The 18,522-nt window shown below is 41.3% G+C and overlaps 1 protein-coding gene across 1 annotated transcript in view; it reads left to right on the top strand.

Moving 5' to 3' along the window:
- Positions 1 to 18,522, top strand: part of LOC308298639 (retinal guanylyl cyclase 2-like) — a gene marked incomplete at its 5' end in the record, with an annotated part of 94,652 nt that overhangs the window by 20,842 nt on the left and 55,288 nt on the right. The window contains 7 exons of the mRNA XM_080742282.1: positions 1,525 to 1,640; positions 3,084 to 3,200; positions 4,676 to 4,759; positions 6,140 to 6,316; positions 9,215 to 9,368; positions 13,176 to 13,319; positions 16,408 to 16,556. Coding sequence (XP_080598408.1) covers positions 1,525 to 1,640; positions 3,084 to 3,200; positions 4,676 to 4,759; positions 6,140 to 6,316; positions 9,215 to 9,368; positions 13,176 to 13,319; positions 16,408 to 16,556 — 941 coding nt within the window. The remainder of the gene's footprint in view (positions 1 to 1,524; positions 1,641 to 3,083; positions 3,201 to 4,675; positions 4,760 to 6,139; positions 6,317 to 9,214; positions 9,369 to 13,175; positions 13,320 to 16,407; positions 16,557 to 18,522) is intronic.

The raw sequence follows: 18,522 nt of genomic DNA, 5'->3' as shown, positions 1-18,522 counted from the left end.
ACAGATACATATACAGTACATACGTATATAAGTACAGATACATATACAGTACATAAGTATATAAGTACAGATACATATACATTACATAAGTATATAAGTACATATACTTATACAGTACATAAGTATATAAGTACAGATACATATGCATTACATAAGTATATAAGTACATATACTTATACAGTACATAAGTATATAAGTACAGATACATATACAGTACATAAGTATATAAGTACAGATACATATACAGTACATAAGTAAGTACAGATACATATACTTATACAGTACATAAGTATATAAGTACAGATACATATCCATACAGGTACATATACAATGAAATGCTTGTGCCAGGAGCACTCTCAGCCTTATTACACAAAGACATGGTCACAGTGACCGACAGGAGTGTGGATCCACATACCATGCAGGCCACACAAGACAAGTCCCAACAACAACAATACCAGCCCTTAAAACTAAACTCCAAACAGCCCAAAATAAACTAATTAGGGTCCTGCTTAACCTTCCCTATCAGACTCACCTCACCGCTACTCACCAGTTAAGAGTAGGGTGGCTCAGAGTAGATGACAGAGTACAGCAACTTGCAATGGGCCTGGTGTACAAGATACACCACACCACTATGATACCCAAGTACCTGTCAAAATACTTTATAAACGTTAAGGATGTCCATAATTACAACACCAGAGGCAGTGCCACAGATCACGTTCAACCCAGAGTCAACTCAAAGAAAGGGTCGAACTCGTTCTTCTGCTACACCACAAAAAAAAATGCCCTGAAAAACCACTTACAGGCAGCAGCCGTTCGCAACTGGTAAAAAACCTAGCCCAACCCTACCCTCCCTGCCCCTTCCTTGTATATACTGTACATACTGATTGTTTAGACTTACTGTTACCTGCCCCTTCCTTGTATATATTGTACTGTACTTACTGATTGTATAGACCTACTGTTTTCTTTTTTCTTTACATATCTACTGCATAGTACTGTGTTCTATTTGTCTGTCATTCAATGTTATATGAGATACTTTAATGGTTTCCTGTTGAAATAAGCTTAGTCTTTTCATGGATCTCCTTTTAGTAGACCTTGTACCAGTGAACTGTACCGTCATGAATCTGTACATTTTCCTATGCAAACTTCTAATAAAGCCTTCAATCAATCAATCAATCAAACCATACAGTGTAACAGTGTACAGTTTAAAAAGCGTACAGTGCCCATGTTTACCTACGTTTCACTTTCAGCCCTTCGTTGAGCAACCTGACTGCCTGGGCAAAAAAACTATTACTGAAACGAGTGGTGTGCGAATCGTGCGATTTGATGCTCTGGTAACGTTTTTTGGATGGGAGGAGTGAGAACAGGGAATGGGTGGATGGCTGCTATCTTTCATGATGTTCTGAGTCTTTTTCTTGCAGCGTGTGGTGTAGATCGTATGGATCTGTGGCAATTCTGTGCCGATGATTTTAGCTGCTCTCTTCACAATCCTCTGCAGCTGTTTACCGTCCTGGACAGTCAATTAAGTTACCAAACCACACTGTTGTTGTCTCCACAGGGGGCGACGTCGAGCTGCCTCCAACAGTAAACTGGTCTTCAACCTGGATGACATCATCTTCATCGACACACAAGTCAGCAGGAAGGTCTGACGTTACTCAATACTGACCCCTACTGGAAAACATTACTCATTACACATGAACTCCTTAAACTAACCAGCTGGAATAGTTAACCTCACTAACTAACCAGTCTGAACTAGTTAAACTAACTCCTTAAAATAAACAGCTGGAATAATAAAACACGCTGATGCTGACCTTCAAAGCAGCCAAAGGTACGGCTCCTCCATACCTCCAAAACCTGATCAACCCCTACACCCCCACCCGTTCACTCAGATCAGCCAACACAGGGATGCTGACAGAACCCTTGCTAAAAACCCCAGGACAAATATCCACTCGTCCTGGACTCTTCTCCCTCCTGGCCCCCAAACTGTGGAATAAACTCCCTGTCTCACTTAGAACTACAGACTCACTCCCTAGCTTCCATTAGAACTACAGACTCACTCCCTAGCTTCCATTAGAACTACAGACTCACTCCCTAGCTTCCACCGTGGTCTGAAGACTCACCTCTTCAGACTCCACCTTAGACCATAGCACTACTGTAGCACTCCCCTTCCCTCAATGACCAGACATGAAGCTAGATAGCATTTTTACGTTTTAGATTTATTTTTTTCCTGCATAGGTGCATGGCCTACCAATGTTATTGTTTTATTTTCATTTATTTATAGATTGATATTCCTATGCATTTGTTGAATTGCTGTTGATGTTCTGACATATTATCTTACTCATTATATTGATGCTTATTGTAAGTCGCTTGTGGATTAAAAGCGTCTGCTAAAAGCCTAAATTGTAAATTGTAATGGTTAGTTGAGCTGTTCATTATTTAACTAACCAGAGCTGTAATAATTAGGCTGCTGATTAATTAGTTGTTATTCCAGAGCGGCATGTTTCTGTTCAGTGTTGTTCATGTTCTGTTTCTATAGAAACTAAATATGTTTCTGTTCAGTGTTGTTCATGTTCTGTTTCTATAGAAACTAAACAAGAATTCTATCATCAAGAGTCTTAAGCCCGGATCATAGTCGGGTCCGCGGTGTAGTCTTTTCGAGTCTTTTTGAGTCATGAAACTACAACAGTACATCATTCCCAACACATCTCTCTGTTTTTACTATCAGACAGACAGGCTCTACACCCCGTTCACTGATTGGTCGACCTGAACCGGTCTAGACGGGGTAAAGGACTTCACTGTGGGCCGTGACTATGATGGCCTGCACTTATTTTCTGACTTGAGGTGGAAAGCTTTCCACCTCAAATTTGCAGTGGATAGCTCTCCACCGTAGACTCTGATCCGGGCTTTATAGACTTGCTTGTTTTCTATGATTTAAACATGAAGCCTTGAATTAATATTCCTGAGCCCATCATGTGAAGACTGCTGGAGACTTTAGCGTCTTGTTTTGGGTGAACTAATATTTTAATTAAGATATTTATCAAATGCATCAATTAAAATTATGTAAATTAAGTGTGTTGTTTCCATAGAAACTAAACGAGGACTCCTTAATGAAGAGTCTCATCGAAATTAAAACGCCGATTCGTTCAATTGGACGAAGTTACATCCAGACGACTCCTGAGAGCTCCAACATAGGCCTACTGGAGGTAACATACTGTACCAACATACCTAACCCTAACCCTACCCCTACCTACGAAATGATACTCGAAAAAATGATACACGAAATGATACATGAAAGAAGAACCTACCTACCTACTGTACCTACCTACCTACCTATCTACCTACCTACCTACCTACCTACCTACCTACCTACCTACTGTACCTACCTACCTACCTACCTACCTACCTACCTATCTACCTACCTATACCTACCTACCTGGTTCTAGCCCCACCATGAGGCAGATTCTTGCAAGACACATTTTTGGACAATGCTTCTACAGATTTGGCCCTAAAATCACACAAAGTGGTAAATGGTAAATGGTGCATTTATATAGCGCTTTTATCCAAAGCGCTTTACAGAGATTGTGCATTACATTCACCCATTCACGCACACATTCATACACCGGTGGCGGAGGAAACCATGCAAGGCACCAACCTGCTCACCGGGAGCAATGTGGGGTTCTGAGTCTTGCCCAAGGACCCTTCGACATTAACTCAGGGGGAGCCCGGATTCGAACTGGGAACCCTTCGGGAACCCTTCGTGCTCTAATAACGGTTTCTCTACCCCTGAGCTATGCCGCCCCACCCAAGCAGTACACAGTATCTCTACAGTCATGTCATCAAAATGCATCTGTCCCATCTAGCGCCACCATCTAGACGATCTTTTTAAAAACACATTTTTGGACACTGCTCCTACAGATATTACCCTTGTGTATTCAAAGCGGTACACAGTATCTCTACAGTCATGTCATCAACATGGATCTGTCCCATTTCCCATATTAACTCCTGATTGGCTACCATTGCCTTCTAAAGTTTGTGTAGGCGACCTGACCAGGGGCATAGTTCCGCCGATTTAAAATGACTCCAATACGGAAATAAAACTTCCTATGATTGGCCGCTAGTTGCGCTGTTTCCCCCCCCGGCCGATCGCAAAAAGAATTGTTCTCCATTGGATCCCATTCGTTTTCCCCTTTCGTTTTCTAACCTTAATTAACATTTTCATACTTACTTTATGGTTCCTGTCGCTAGTAAAAAACTGCCTTTCAATCACCATGATATGCGTTTTGTGAAAATACGGCCCCATTTATGTTAAAATTGATGATAAAGTTGCGGGGTGTGTGGCCAACTATTATCTATGCAGCCGGCTGTGTTCTTCTTCGTGTGCTGTATTTCGGGAGGCTCCGACCACATTCTCCCATGTATCCCTGCGGTTGCACGTGACCGTTGGCAGCCAATAGCATCCTCTGATCGCATTTCAATCTATGATGGCATGCCAAGGACCCAAAATACTTCATTTGCGCTGCATAGAAAACCAATGGCTTCGCTTTGTCCATATATTTTACGCTCTATGGACCTGACGGACGCTTATCTTCCGATTAGGTAGTTTTACTGGTGTTATAGATCAGATCAGTTTAACGTATGATACTGTGATGTCACTGTGATGTCATCATTTGGTTGCCAGGGCGACTGGGTTTGGCTGAAGAAGTTTCCTGAAGGAAAGACAATGTCAGCTGTCAATCAAACTACCCAGAATGTGTTTAGTAATGTAAGTACACACACACACACACACACACACACACACACACACACACACACACACACACACACTGTCACGGGGCAGCCCGTGCCCTATTCATGTACACCTGGATTGAGGACAATGCACACACCTACACCATTTGACTAACTTGCCGGCCGGCTTGGAGATGGCTGGGTGAAGGTTTTGTTCTTGAACAGTGAATTTATTTCCCTATGCATTTTAATGGTTGAAATGTTTTGCATTGTGGTGGTGGTAATCATGGGGTGATTAATTATGATGATTGGTTGGCACCTGTCTCTCCTGCAGTGCTGTGGTGAACCTCTTGATTGAGTGGGGAAGTTGCCAAGTACTACAGAGCAGGAGGATTGTATTTATGTTCAAGAGTGCTTAGGTTATTTAATGTTATGTGTTCTATGTTGATGTGGTGGTGCCTAAATGTACCTGTAATGTCTTTGGACAAGAAAAGAGTCTGGTTTATAAATAATGGTGGAATCGATTCAGAGTTGGTGTGGTCCAATGGGAGGGGCTTAACCTTTAAGAGGGAGACCTGTCATTGCTCAAGAGTCAGTCAATGAAAGACTGGGGTTGAGTTAAGACCTAATGCCAACTGCTGGCCAGTGAGATGTGTATATAGTTTGTGCTGTGCCTATTTTTATCATTTTGCCTGGACACTGTTAAAGTTATACCATGTAACTTTTTTTATAAAAATCTTAAAATTGTCCTAACTGTTAAATCGCTAAAGTTTTAGAACACCCACTCTGTTATTTTCAGCTTCTAAAGCCTTCTCTTTATATGTTTTCTATGATCCTTGCCGGGGTCCGGTTTTCGTGGAAAAATAGCGTCATCTGCATCATCTGTATATGTTGGCCAATCACATCGCGGATCATACACACATGATACCCTACCGGCCAATCACAGCTTATCTGCTCTGGTCTTCAGTAAGTAGCCTCGCACAGCTACAGTGTTTACCATGGTGAAGGATTCTTAACCTCTTAATCCCCAAATCCTGGCCAGAAAATTACGTTCTACCATGCGTTCTACCCCTCCACGGATTTGTAACGGTCGCGGTGGTTTGCGGCGCCGCTCCGGTGGTCCGCGATGACTCCGGGCGAAAAACGGCCGAAAAAAGCAATACCGCTACTGACCACTAGTTTTAGCAACTTACACAGTATAGCTTTAAGAGGTGAATAAAACATCTCTGACCTCTACTTTTGAATATTTTGCTATTAGTTTTTGGAGTATTTTGACTATCAAGTATTGGGTATAAATACACGTGCCTTGTGGCAAAACACTACCCTCACACACACACACACACACACACACACACACACACACACACACACACACACACACACACACACACACTAATAGTTGTGTATTTGTGTGTAGTTCAGGGACATGAGACATGAGAATCTCAACCTGTACCTGGGTGTCTTCCTGGACTGTGGGATCTTCGCCATAGTAACAGAACACACTCCCAGAGGAAGCCTGGCCGACCTGCTGGGGGATGGGGACATGAGACTGGACTGGATGTTCAAGTCTTCACTGTTGATGGACCTCATTAAGGTACCTACCTACCCTAAGTAAGCAATTTACCCCGAGTGAGAGGACATTATGCTCTGATAATGTCCTGTGTGAGGGGGTGATCGGACGAGGCGAAGCCGAGTCCGATAACACCCTCACACAGGACATTATCAGAGCATAATGTCCGACCCCGAGTGGTAAATAGCTTTTCTACCACTTTTTTCCGTATACATGAAAGAAAACACATAGTTGTAACTTGCAAGGATATTAAGTTACAATCATTATTGCCTATAAAACTTCCGCGACGACAGCAAATAGTTCCACAAACAACATCTTCTACTCACCACCAGATGACGCCAACTCCATGCAGAGAAAGATGTCTAGCATACAGCTAAGCTAACGTCAGTTAGAAGGACCGTTCCGGCCGTAAATAGAGGCTGTTCGCTTCCAGAAAGGCATAGGTTCAGAGAAAAGGGGCTTTAAAGTTGGCGGATTGCATTGGATCCAAATAAATCGGCGACGTCGTACGCACGTTAGTAAACATAGGACCGCTACGACCGTCATATGTTGGTTGGGGGAAAGGTGTTCCGACTACCTCCTGAAGTCCCCGGATGTACACTGAGGCGCATTGATCTCGTCCTCACACAACTGCGGCGGTTGTTCTGCCATAACCTCCGGAATTTAGCCAATCAGAATCCAGTATTTGAACATGTGACTAGAAAAAGTGGTAGAATATATACCCTACCATACTCTACTCTACTCTACCTACCCTAATATATACCCTACCATACCATACTATACTCTACTCTACTCTACTCTACCTACCTACCTACCTACCTACCTACCTACCTACCTACCTACCTACCTACCTATCTATCTACCTACTGTAACCTACCTACCTACCACCATACCTACCTACCTACCTACCTACCTACCTACCTACCTACCCTAATATATACCCTACCATACTATACTCTACTCTACCTACCCTAATATATACCCTACCATACCCTACCATACCATACCATACCATACCATACTATACTCTACTCTACCTACCTACCTACCTAACTACCTACCTACCTACCTACCTACTGTACCTACCTACCTACCTACCTACCTACCTACCTACCTACCTACCTACCTACTGTACGTACCTACCTACCTACCTACCTACCTACCTACCTACCTACCTACCTACCTACCTACCTACCTACCTACCTACCTCCTGGGGGATGGGGACATGAGACTGGACTGGATGTTCAAGTCTTCACTGTTGATGGACCTCATTAAGGTACCTACCTACCCTAATATATACCCTACCATACTCTACTCTACTCTACCTACCCTAATATATACCCTACCATACTATACTATACTATACTATACTATACTATACTATACTCTACTCTACCTACCTACCTACCTACCTACCTACCTACCTACCTACCTACCCTAATATATACCCTACCATACTATACTCTACTCTACCTACCCTAATATATACCCTACCATACTATACTCTACTCTACTCTACCTACCTACCTACCTACCTACCTACCTACCTACCTACCTACCTACCTACCTACCTACCTACCCTAATATATACCCTACCATACTATACTCTACTCTACTCTACCTACCTACCTACCTACCTACCTACCTCCTGGGGGATGGGGACATGAGACTGGACTGTTGATGGACCTCATTAAGGTATCATTAATTAATAATGTTAATTAATACTGTTAATTATGTTAAATGATGTTAATTATGTTAATGATGGACCTCATTAAGGTAGCGTTAATTAATACTGTTAATTAATACTGTTAATTATGTTAATGATGTTAATTATGTTAATGGTGGACCTCATTAAGGGGTATCATTAATTAATAATGTTAATTCATCATTAAGCTATCATTAATACTGTTAATTAATCATTAAGGTAGCATTAATTAATACTGTTAATTAATCATTAAGGTATCATTAATACTTTTAATTAATACTGTTAATTACATACCCAATAATTATATGGACCTCATTAAGGTAGCATTAATTAATACTGTTAATTAATACTGTTAATTAATCATTAAGGTATCATTATATACCTCCCAACTTTTACACTTTAGCAAAAAAGGCACCTAGGCTGCCGGACTGGAAATATCATCAGAAAAAGAAAAAAAGAAAATACAAAATAAAAGGTATTTACAATAGAAAGATCAGGGGAGGGTTAGGGAAACCCTAACCCTAACCAAGGATATAGGGTTAGGGTTAGGGTTAGGGTTAGGGTAACCCTAACCCTAACCAAGGATATAGGCTTTGTTTTCATTTACCAGTTAAGAGTAGTTGTCGCTTCTAAGTGGCTTTTCAGTGCTGTTTTAAAGGAAGTTAGGGATTTACATTACTTTAAGGCCTTCGTTAGGGCGTTCCACATCTTAGCGGCATAGCAGGAGAACGCGTTTGACCTTTTTTTGTGCCAAATCTGGGTTGGACACAATCTGTGGAGCTGCCTCTGTTTAATGTATTTTACCAACCAGCGGGTCCGCTGTAAGAAATGCGTTCGTCGGTAGATTGTTTTTTTATTACCTTAGTAATTTTTTACTTTAGTAGTATTTCGCCTTTTCTTCATGTTCATTTAAGAGTCGTCTGCATGTTGTATATTGTTTTGTTCAGGGTTTCAGGAACCTTAACTTACGAGGCATCTAGTTTTATATATGTTATAAATACATATGTTTATATGTATTCATGGTTTATACATGGTCAGGGTCTCGGGTACCTTAATTTACGAGGCTTCTAGTTTTATATGTTATAAATACATATGTTTATATGTATTTATGATTATACATGTTCCAGGGTCTCAGGTACCTTCATCTGAGAGGCATCTAGATTTATATATGTTATAAATACATATGTTTATATGTATTTATGATTATACGTGTTCAGGGTCTCAGGTACCTTCATCTGAGAGGCATCAGCCACGGACGACTGAAGTCCAGAAACTGTTTGGTTGACGGACGCTTCGTTCTGAAAATCACCGACTATGGACTGGAAACCATCCTGCAGTCTGCCAACATCTGCCCCCCAGAGGATCCTCATGGTAATACACTACACTATACATATACTATACCTAACTGTAACATACATAGCTAACTCTATCTGTAGTCTACAGCATACCTAACTGTCTAATCTGTAGTCACATGGATATGTAGATCTATTCTACACTAAACACATGGATATGTAGATCTATTCTACACTAAACACATGGATATGTAGATCTATTCTACTACACCAAACACATGGATATATAGATCTATTCTACACCAAACACATGGATATATAGATCTATTCTACACTAAACACATGGATATGTAGATCTATTCTACACCAAACACATGGATATGTAGCTCTATTCTGCAGTGGATATGTGGGCTCTAGGGGGCGACGCTTTGAGACATGGGTAACCCATACTATACCTAACTCTGTCTCTAGCTTCTTACACACACAGACCATAATACCTCTAATGCAGGGGTTCCCAAACTTTTTAGTATCAGGGCACGCCATAAATATATATTTTTAATCCGAGGCACCCCTACATTATAATTCTCACTCCCAGCACCTTATATTTATAGCATATCGTCGTTGTCGGGTGGAAACCTGGTATGTCCAAAACCGTTCGTTTTGTATTTATCATCTATGAAATGTACTAAACTAGTGAAAACAGCAGATCTACAAGCACACAACGAGCGTTGTGTGCTTGTAGATCGTCTGTTTTCACTAGTTTTGTGCGACAGTCTTGTATGATGAAGCAGGGCTTTACCAAAAGACGTACACATTTGAAACTTGGAGATACAAGGTTTCTGCCTGACAGTGACGATATTTTAGTGATTATGTTGCGAGGAAAACGTTGAGATAATAGCCATTTTGGTTAGAACTGACTGAAAATAACTTTGTACTTCAAGTTTAAAATGATAATAAATATTTTTTCAAGTGTCCAAATAAATTCCAAATATTATCAAATGATCTGGCACCTCTGGACTGCCGTCACAGCACCCACTTTGAAAACCCCTGCTCTATACCATACTCCTCTGCGTGTGTTGTGATGCCTTGGTACAGTGGACAGGTGGTCAGTATGTGTCTCTGATGTCTTGGTAGGTGGTCAGTATGTGTCTCTGATGTCTTGGTATAGTGGACAGGTGGTCAGTATGTGTCTCTGATGTCTTGGTACAGTGGACAGGTGGTCAGTATGTGTCTCTGATGTCTTGGTACAGTGGGCAGGTGGTCAGTATGTGTCTCTGATGTCTTGGTACAGTGGACAGGTGGTCAGTATGTGTCTCTGATGTCTTGGTATAGTGGACAGGTGGTCAGTATGTGTCTCTGATGTCTTGGTACAATGGGCAGGTGGTCAGTATGTGTCTCTGATGTCTTGGTATAGTGGACAGGTGGTCAGTATGTGTCTCTGATGTCTTGGTACAGTGGACAGGTGGTCAGTATGTGTCTGTGATGTCTTGGTACAGTGGGCAGGTGGTCAGTATGTGTTTCTGATGTCTTGGTATAGTGGGCAGGTGGTCAGTATGTGTCTCTGATGTCTTGGTAGGTGGTCAGTATGTGTCTCTGATGTCTTGGTACAGTGGGCAGGTGGTCAGTATGTGTCTGATGTCTCGGTATAGTGGACAGGTGGTCAGTATGTGATGTCTTGGTACAGTGGGCAGGTGGTCAGTATGTGTCTCTGATGTCTTGGTACAGTGGGCAGGTGGTCAGTATGTGTCTCTGATGTCTTGGTATAGTGGACAGGTGGTCAGTATGTGATGTCTTGGTACAGTGGGCAGGTGGTCAGTATGTGATGTCTTGGTACAGTGGACAGGTGGTCAGTATGTGTCTCTGATGTCTTGGTATAGTGGACAGGTGGTCAGTATGTGTCTCTGATGTCTTGGTACAGTGGGCAGTTGGTCAGTATGTGTCTCTGATGTCTTGGTACAGTGGGCAGGTGGTCAGTATGTGTCTCTGATGTCTTGGTATAGTGGGCAGGTGGTCAGTATGTGTCTCTGATGTCTTGGTATAGTGGGCAGGTGGTCAGTATGTGTCTCTGATGTCTTGGTATAGTGGACAGGTGGTCAGTATGTGTCTCTGATGTCTTGGTACAGTGGACAGGTGGTCAGTATGTGTCTCTGATGTCTTGGTATAGTGGGCAGGTGGTCAGTATGTGTCTCTGATGTTTTGGTACAGTGGGCAGGTGGTCAGTATGTGTCTCTGATGTCTTGGTACAGTGGACAGGTGGTCAGTATGTGTCTCTGATGTCTTGGTACAGTGGACAGGTGGTCAGTATGTGTCTCTGATGTCTTGGTACAGTGGGCAGGTGGTCAGTATGTGTCTCTGATGTCTTGGTACAGTGGGCAGGTGGTCAGTATGTGTCTCTGATGTCTTGGGACAGTGGGCAGGTGGTCAGTATGTGTCTCTGATGTCTTGGTACAGTGGGCAGGTGGTCAGTATGTGTCTCTGATGTCTTGGGACAGTGGGCAGGTGGTCAGTATGTGATGTCTTGGTATAGTGGGCAGGTGGTCAGTATGTGTCTCTGATGTCTTGGTACTGTGATGCTCCACACATTAAGTCTGTGTCATTAGGGTTAGGGTTAGGGTTAGGGTTAGGGTTAGTACTAGGGTTAGTTACTAGGGTTAGGGTTAGTCTTGGTACTGTGATGCTCCACACATTAAGTCTGTGTCATTAGGGTTAGGGTTAGGGTTACTACTAGGGTTAGTACTAGGGTTAGTTACTAGGGTTAGGGTTAGTCTTGGTACTGTGATGCCCCACACATTAAGTCTGTGTCATTAGGGTTAGGGTTAGGGTTAGGGTTAGGGTTAGTACTAGGGTTAGTTACTAGGGTTAGGGTTAGTCTTGGTACTGTGATGCTCCACACATTAAGTCTGTGTCATTAGGGTTAGGGTTAGGGTTACTACTAGGGTTAGTACTAGGGTTAGTTACTAGGGTTAGGGTTAGTCTTGGTACTGTGATGCCCCACACATTAAGTCTGTGTCATTAGGGCTCGTTGCCTGCTAACTGTCTTCCTGAGCAGGGTGGGGCCTCATTGGCTCGTTGGGCTAATGGCTCATTGGAGAGCACCTGGGCCCGGTGCCTCCAGCAGCCCATGCCATTCTGAAGGAGAGATCCAGAGGAGGCAGACCTGTCTCCATTATGTTATAGTTATGTTTAGTTAGTTCTTGCTTTCCTTTCCATCCAACACCCCACACTACACCATGTTCCACTCATCCACCTTTACACCACCCCACACTACACCATGTTCCACTCATCCACCTTTACACCACCCCACACTACACAATGTTCCACTCATCCACCTTTACACCACCCCACACTACACCATGTTCCACTCATCCACCTTTACACCACCCCACACTACACCATGTTCCACTCATCCACCGTTACACCACCCCACACTACACCATGTTCCACTCATCCACCTTTACACCACCCCACACTACACCATGTTCCACTCATCCACCGTTACACCACCCCACACTACACCATGTTCCACTCATCCACCTTTACACCACCCCACACTACACCATGTTCCACTCATCCACCTTTACACCACCCCACACTACACCATGTTCCACTCATCCACCGTTACACCACCCCACACTACACCATGTTCCACTCATCCACCTTTACACCACTGATGACTGACTCCACACTTCATAGTTTCTGTTGTTGACAACCTTATTTAATTTGTTCTGTTAGCCTTTATTTAATAAATACACTTCTGCCACGTCTCCTCTCCCCAATCTTTTGTTGTGACCTGAGCCAGTCATGACTGTGTGTGTGTGTGTGTGTGTGTGTGTGTGTGTGTGTGTGTGTGTGTGTGTGTGTGTGTGTGTGTGTGTGTGTGTTTCAGACTTGTTGTGGACAGCTCCAGAGCTGTTGAGGTCTCCAACCAGAGGAGGGACGTTTGCTGGAGATGTCTTCAGTTTTGCCATCATCATACAGGAAGTCATCACCAGAACACTTCCTTACGCCACACTGGACATGCCTGCACATGGTGAGAGTCTGTCTGTCTGTCTGTCTGTCTGTCTGTCTGTCTGGAGCGTCGTCCAGGGTGTTTTAGGGAAGAGAGAAGAGTCTGGGACACGTGGAGCGTCGTCCAGGGTGTTTTAGGGAAGAGAGAAGAGTCTGGGACACGTGGAGCGTCGTCCAGGGTGTTTTAGGGTGTTTTAGGGAAGGGAGAAGAGTCTGGGACGCGTGCAGCGTCGTCCAGGGCGTTTTAGGGAAGGGAGAAGAGTTAAATAAATTAGAATAGTGACATTAAATAAATTGGAATAGTGACGTTAAATAAGTTGGAATAGTGACTTTAAATAAGTTGGAATAGTGACGTTAAATAAATTGGAATAGTGACGTTAAATACATTGGAAAAGTGACTTTAAATAAGTTGGAAAAGTGACATTAAATAAATTGGAAAAGTGACGTTAAATAAGTTGGAAAAGTGACTTTAAATAAGTTGGAATAGTGACGTTAAATAAGTTGGAATAGTGACATTAAATAAATTGGAATAGTGACGTTAAATACATTGGAAAAGTGACTTTAAATAAGTTGGAAAAGTGACATTAAATAAATTGGAAAAGTGACGTTAAATAAGTTGGAATAGTGACGTTAAATAAGTTGGAATAGTGACATTAAATAAATTGGAAAAGTGACATTAAATAAATTGGAAAAGTGACATTAAATAAGTTGGAATAGTGACATTAAATAAATTGGAATAGTGACGTTAAATACATTGGAAAAGTGACTTTAAATAAGTTGGAAAAGTGACATTAAATAAATTGGAAAAGTGACATTAAATAAATTGGAAAAGTGACATTAAATAAGTTGGAATAGTGACGTTAAATAAATTGGAAGAGTGACATTAAATAAATTGGAATAGTGACGTTAAATAAATTGGAAGAGTGACATTAAATAAATTGGAATAGTGACGTTAAATAAATTGGAAGAGTGACGTTAAATAAATTGGAATATTGACGTTAAATGAATTGGAATAGTGACGTTAAATAAGTTGTAATAGTGACGTTAAATAATTGGAATAGTGACGTTAAATAATTGGAATAGTGACGTTAAATAAATTGGAAAAGTGACGTTAAATAAATTGGAATAGTGACGTTAAATAAATTGGAAAAGTGACGTTAAATGAATTGGAATAGTGAAGTTAAATAAATTGGAATAGTGACATTAAATAAATTGGAATAGTGACGTTAAATAAGTTGGAAGAGTGACGTTAAATAAATTGGAAAAGTGACGTTAAATAAATTGGAATAGTGACGTTAAATAAATTGGAAAAGTGACGTTAAATGAATTGGAATAGTGAAGTTAAATAAATTGGAATAGTGATGTTAAATAAATTGGAAAAGTGACGTTAAATAAATTGGAATAGTGACGTTAAATAAATTGGAAAAGTGACGTTAAATAAATTGGAAGAGTGACGTTAAATAAATTGGAATAGTGACGTTAAATAAGTTGGAATAGTGACGTTAAATAAATTGGAATAGTGACGTTAAATAAATTGGAATAGTGATGTTAAATAAATTGGAATAGTGACGTTAAATAAATTGGAAAAGTGACGTTAAATAAATTGGAATAGTGACATTAAATAAATTGGAAAAGTGACGTTAAATAAGTTGGAATAGTGACGTTAAATAAATTGGAATAGTGACGTTAAATAAGTTGGAATAGTGACGTTAAATAAATTGGAATAGTGACGTTAAATAAATTGGAATAGTGACGTTAAATAAATTGGAATAGTGACGTTAAATAAATTGGAATAGTGACATTAAATAAATTGGAATAGTGACGTTAAATAAGTTGGAATAGTGACGTTAAATAAATTGGAATAGTGACGTTAAATAAGTTGGAATAGTGACGTTAAATAAATTGGAATAGTGACGTTAAATAATTGGAATAGTGACGTTAAATAAATTGGAATAGTGACATTAAATAAATTGGAATAGTGACGTTAAATAAGTTGGAAAAGTGACATTAAATAAATTGGAAAAGTGACGTTAAATGAATTGGAATAGTGACATTAAATAAATTGGAATAGTGACGTTAAATAAATTGGAATAGTGACATTAAATAAATTGGAATAGTGACATTAAATAAATTGGAATAGTGACGTTAAATAAATTGGAAGAGTGACGTTAAATAAATTGGAATAGTGACGTTAAATAAATTGGAAGAGTGACGTTAAATAAATTGGAAGAGTGACATTAAATAAATTGGAATAGTGACGTTAAATAAATTGGAATAGTGACGTTAAATAAGTTGGAATAGTGACGTTAAATAAGTTGGAATAGTGACTTTACATATAAGACAAGATCACTTCATTCCAGTATGGATGGAAATGGTAAGTTAGGGGTTCTTTGTAATGATACTCTTGAAAACAAAGCAGTGCATTGTGGGGGTTTGTAGGGGGCTGACAGGCCCTAATTGATGTCTGTCAATCAAATCATTTAATTAAAGTGACAGATGCAAAAAAGAGGGATTTTGTGATTTTTGTTTATATTTTAATTATATTTTAGGGGCATGTCATGTGGTCTATACCTGCACAGCATGTGTTGAATAAACAAGCTCATGGTTAATTTACTTCAAAACGTTCATGCTAATTAAAACTTAATTAAAAAGAAAAACTTTTTGGGCCCATGATGTGAACCACCTGGGAGAAATGTTCCCAGAGACTGAGGTTCCTTTCTCTTTAGGAAAGTAAGCCTAGCAATAAGACATCATAAATGTCTCAATGAGTGGATTTAAAGTAAGCCTAGCAGTAAGACATCATAAATGTCTCAGTGAGTGGATTTAAAGTAAGCCTAGCAGTAAGACATCATAAATGTCTCAATGAGTGGATTTAAAGTAAGCCTAACGGTAAGACATCATAAATGTCTCAATGAGTGGATTTAAAGTAAGCCTAACAGTAAGACATCATAAATGTCTCAATGAGTGGATTTAAAGTAAGCCTAACAGTAAGACATGGTCTAAATGTCTCAATGAGTGTGTGTGTGTGTGTGTGTGTGTGTGTGTGTGTGTGTGTGTGTGTGTGTGTGTGTGTGTGTGTGTGTGTGTGTGTGTGTGTTGTTTGTGTGCAGAGATCTTAGACAGGTTGAAGAATCCTCCTCCGTTGTTCAGACCTTCAGTCTCGGTGGATGAAGCTCCGTCTGAATGTTTGAACCTCATGGTTTCCTGTTGGAGCGAAGACCCCGAGAAAAGACCTGCCATCGACAAGATCTTTAAACAGGTACCCTAGAATACATACCCCTTTAAACAGGTACCCTGGTACCCTAGAATACATACCCCTAAACCCTTTAAACAGGTACCCTGGTACCCTAGAATACATACCCCTAAACCCTTTAAACAGGTACCCTGGTACCCTAGAATACATACCCCTAAACCCTTTAAACAGGTACCCTGGTACCCTAGAATACATACCCCTAAACCCTTTAAACAGGTACCCTGGTACCCTAGAATACATACCCCTAAACCCTGGTACCCTAGAATACATACCCCTTTAAACAGGTACCCTGGTACCCTAGAATACATACCCCTAAACCCTGGTACCCTAGAATACATACCCCTTTAACTCTATAACCGCTTTGGACGTTCCCGTTCGCCCCATTTTTCCCGGCGGCGCGATGCCAATTGTACGTTCTTTGGCTCATTCTTTTGTACCTTGTTTTGATGTCTGTAAACTGATGAGGGGTGTGTACCGTAGAGACAGCTCCCGTAAAAGTGCTCTCAAAAACTGACTCTGGGGTGAACAGCCGTGCTGCCTCGACCGAGTCGGGGGGACAGTAAGGAACAAAGAGAGAGCAAGAGATAGACACAGAGAGATCCAGGCAGGTCCACAGGCGTGCTTCATGGAGGCCTGGTCCGGAGTCACACTCTTGGTCTGCAGCTGAGTAGTCGAGTTTTAGTAACAATCCCAGCAGCTGAGTTGTCGAGTTTTAGGTTTTTAGTTTGTCGAGTTTCCAGGAACTGGAACTGTGGAGTGGGAGACAGAAAAGAAACTCCGGGGATGATCCCCGGAGTTCGAATTCGTGGCAGGCCTTATAGTGGCAGGCACAGTGCTAGTTACAATTGCACCAATGTGACACAAACCCACACAACCAAAAGGGAAGAGAGGGAGGAGGGTTCCCCCTCCCCTCTGACCCATTATTCAGCCCAACCCAGTAACTTTGTAGGTTGGGATTAGGAGTGACTGTACAGCCCAACATGCACCCGGACAGTAATCTAGCCCATCGATCGGACGGACGGACGGACGGACGGACGGACGGACGAGGCAACGGACAAACGAGCGAACGAACAAACCTAATTATAGGCTTTATCATAGAGAAAGGTTTTTAATCTACTCTTAAAAACACAAAGTGTGTCTGCCGTGCGGACAGAGACGGGGAGGAGGTTCCACAACTGAGGTGCCTGATACTTAAATGCTCTGGCTCCTGTTCTGGCCTTGGGTATTTTTTTTTAGGAACGACAAGCATGTTTGCATATTGCGGACGCACTGGTCTAGCAGTACTGTGAGGCTCAATGAGCTCTTCGAGGTACTGCGGTGCCAGACCGTGATATGCTTTGTATGTGAGGAGGAGAATTTTAAATTCAATTCTGTATTTAACCGGGAGCCAGTGTAGAGATGCCAGAGAAGGAGTGATATGATCACTTCTTCTGGCTCCTGTCAATACACGGGCGGCAGCATTCTGAACTAGCTGTAGGCTGTTCAGAGACTTACTTGGGCAGCCTGATAATACTGAGTTGCAGTAGTCCAGCCTAGAGGTAACAAATGCATGGACTAGTTTTTCTGCATCACTTTGAGACAGGATGCGCCTCACTTTAGCAATGTTACGCAGATGGAAGAAGGCAATCTTTGAGGTTTGCTTTATGTGAGAATGAAAAGACATATCTTGATCAAACACAACCCCCAGATTCTTCACAGCGGCCTTAAAGGCCACAGTAATGCCATCCAGAGCAAAGTTCCTATCTGCTAGTTTGTCCCTTAGGTGCTTATGGCCCAGGACGATAACTTCTGTTTTGTCAGAGTTGAGGAGTAGGCAGAGATGGGAAAAGTACTCACATTCTGTACTTAAGTAAAAGTAAAAGTACTCGTGAAAAAAACGACTTTGGTAAAAGTAAAAGTACTCGTTCTAAATATTTACTCAAGTAAAAAGTAAAAAGTACAGGCTTTGAAAAGTACTTTTAAAGTAAAAGTA

Source organism: Nannobrachium achirus, assembly GCF_963921795.1.
Source record: "Nannobrachium achirus genome assembly, chromosome: 14".
Taxonomy (NCBI): domain Eukaryota; kingdom Metazoa; phylum Chordata; class Actinopteri; order Myctophiformes; family Myctophidae; genus Nannobrachium; species Nannobrachium achirus.
The sequence above is the reverse complement of the archived record's forward strand: the minus strand, read 5'-3'. Positions and strand labels throughout refer to the sequence as shown.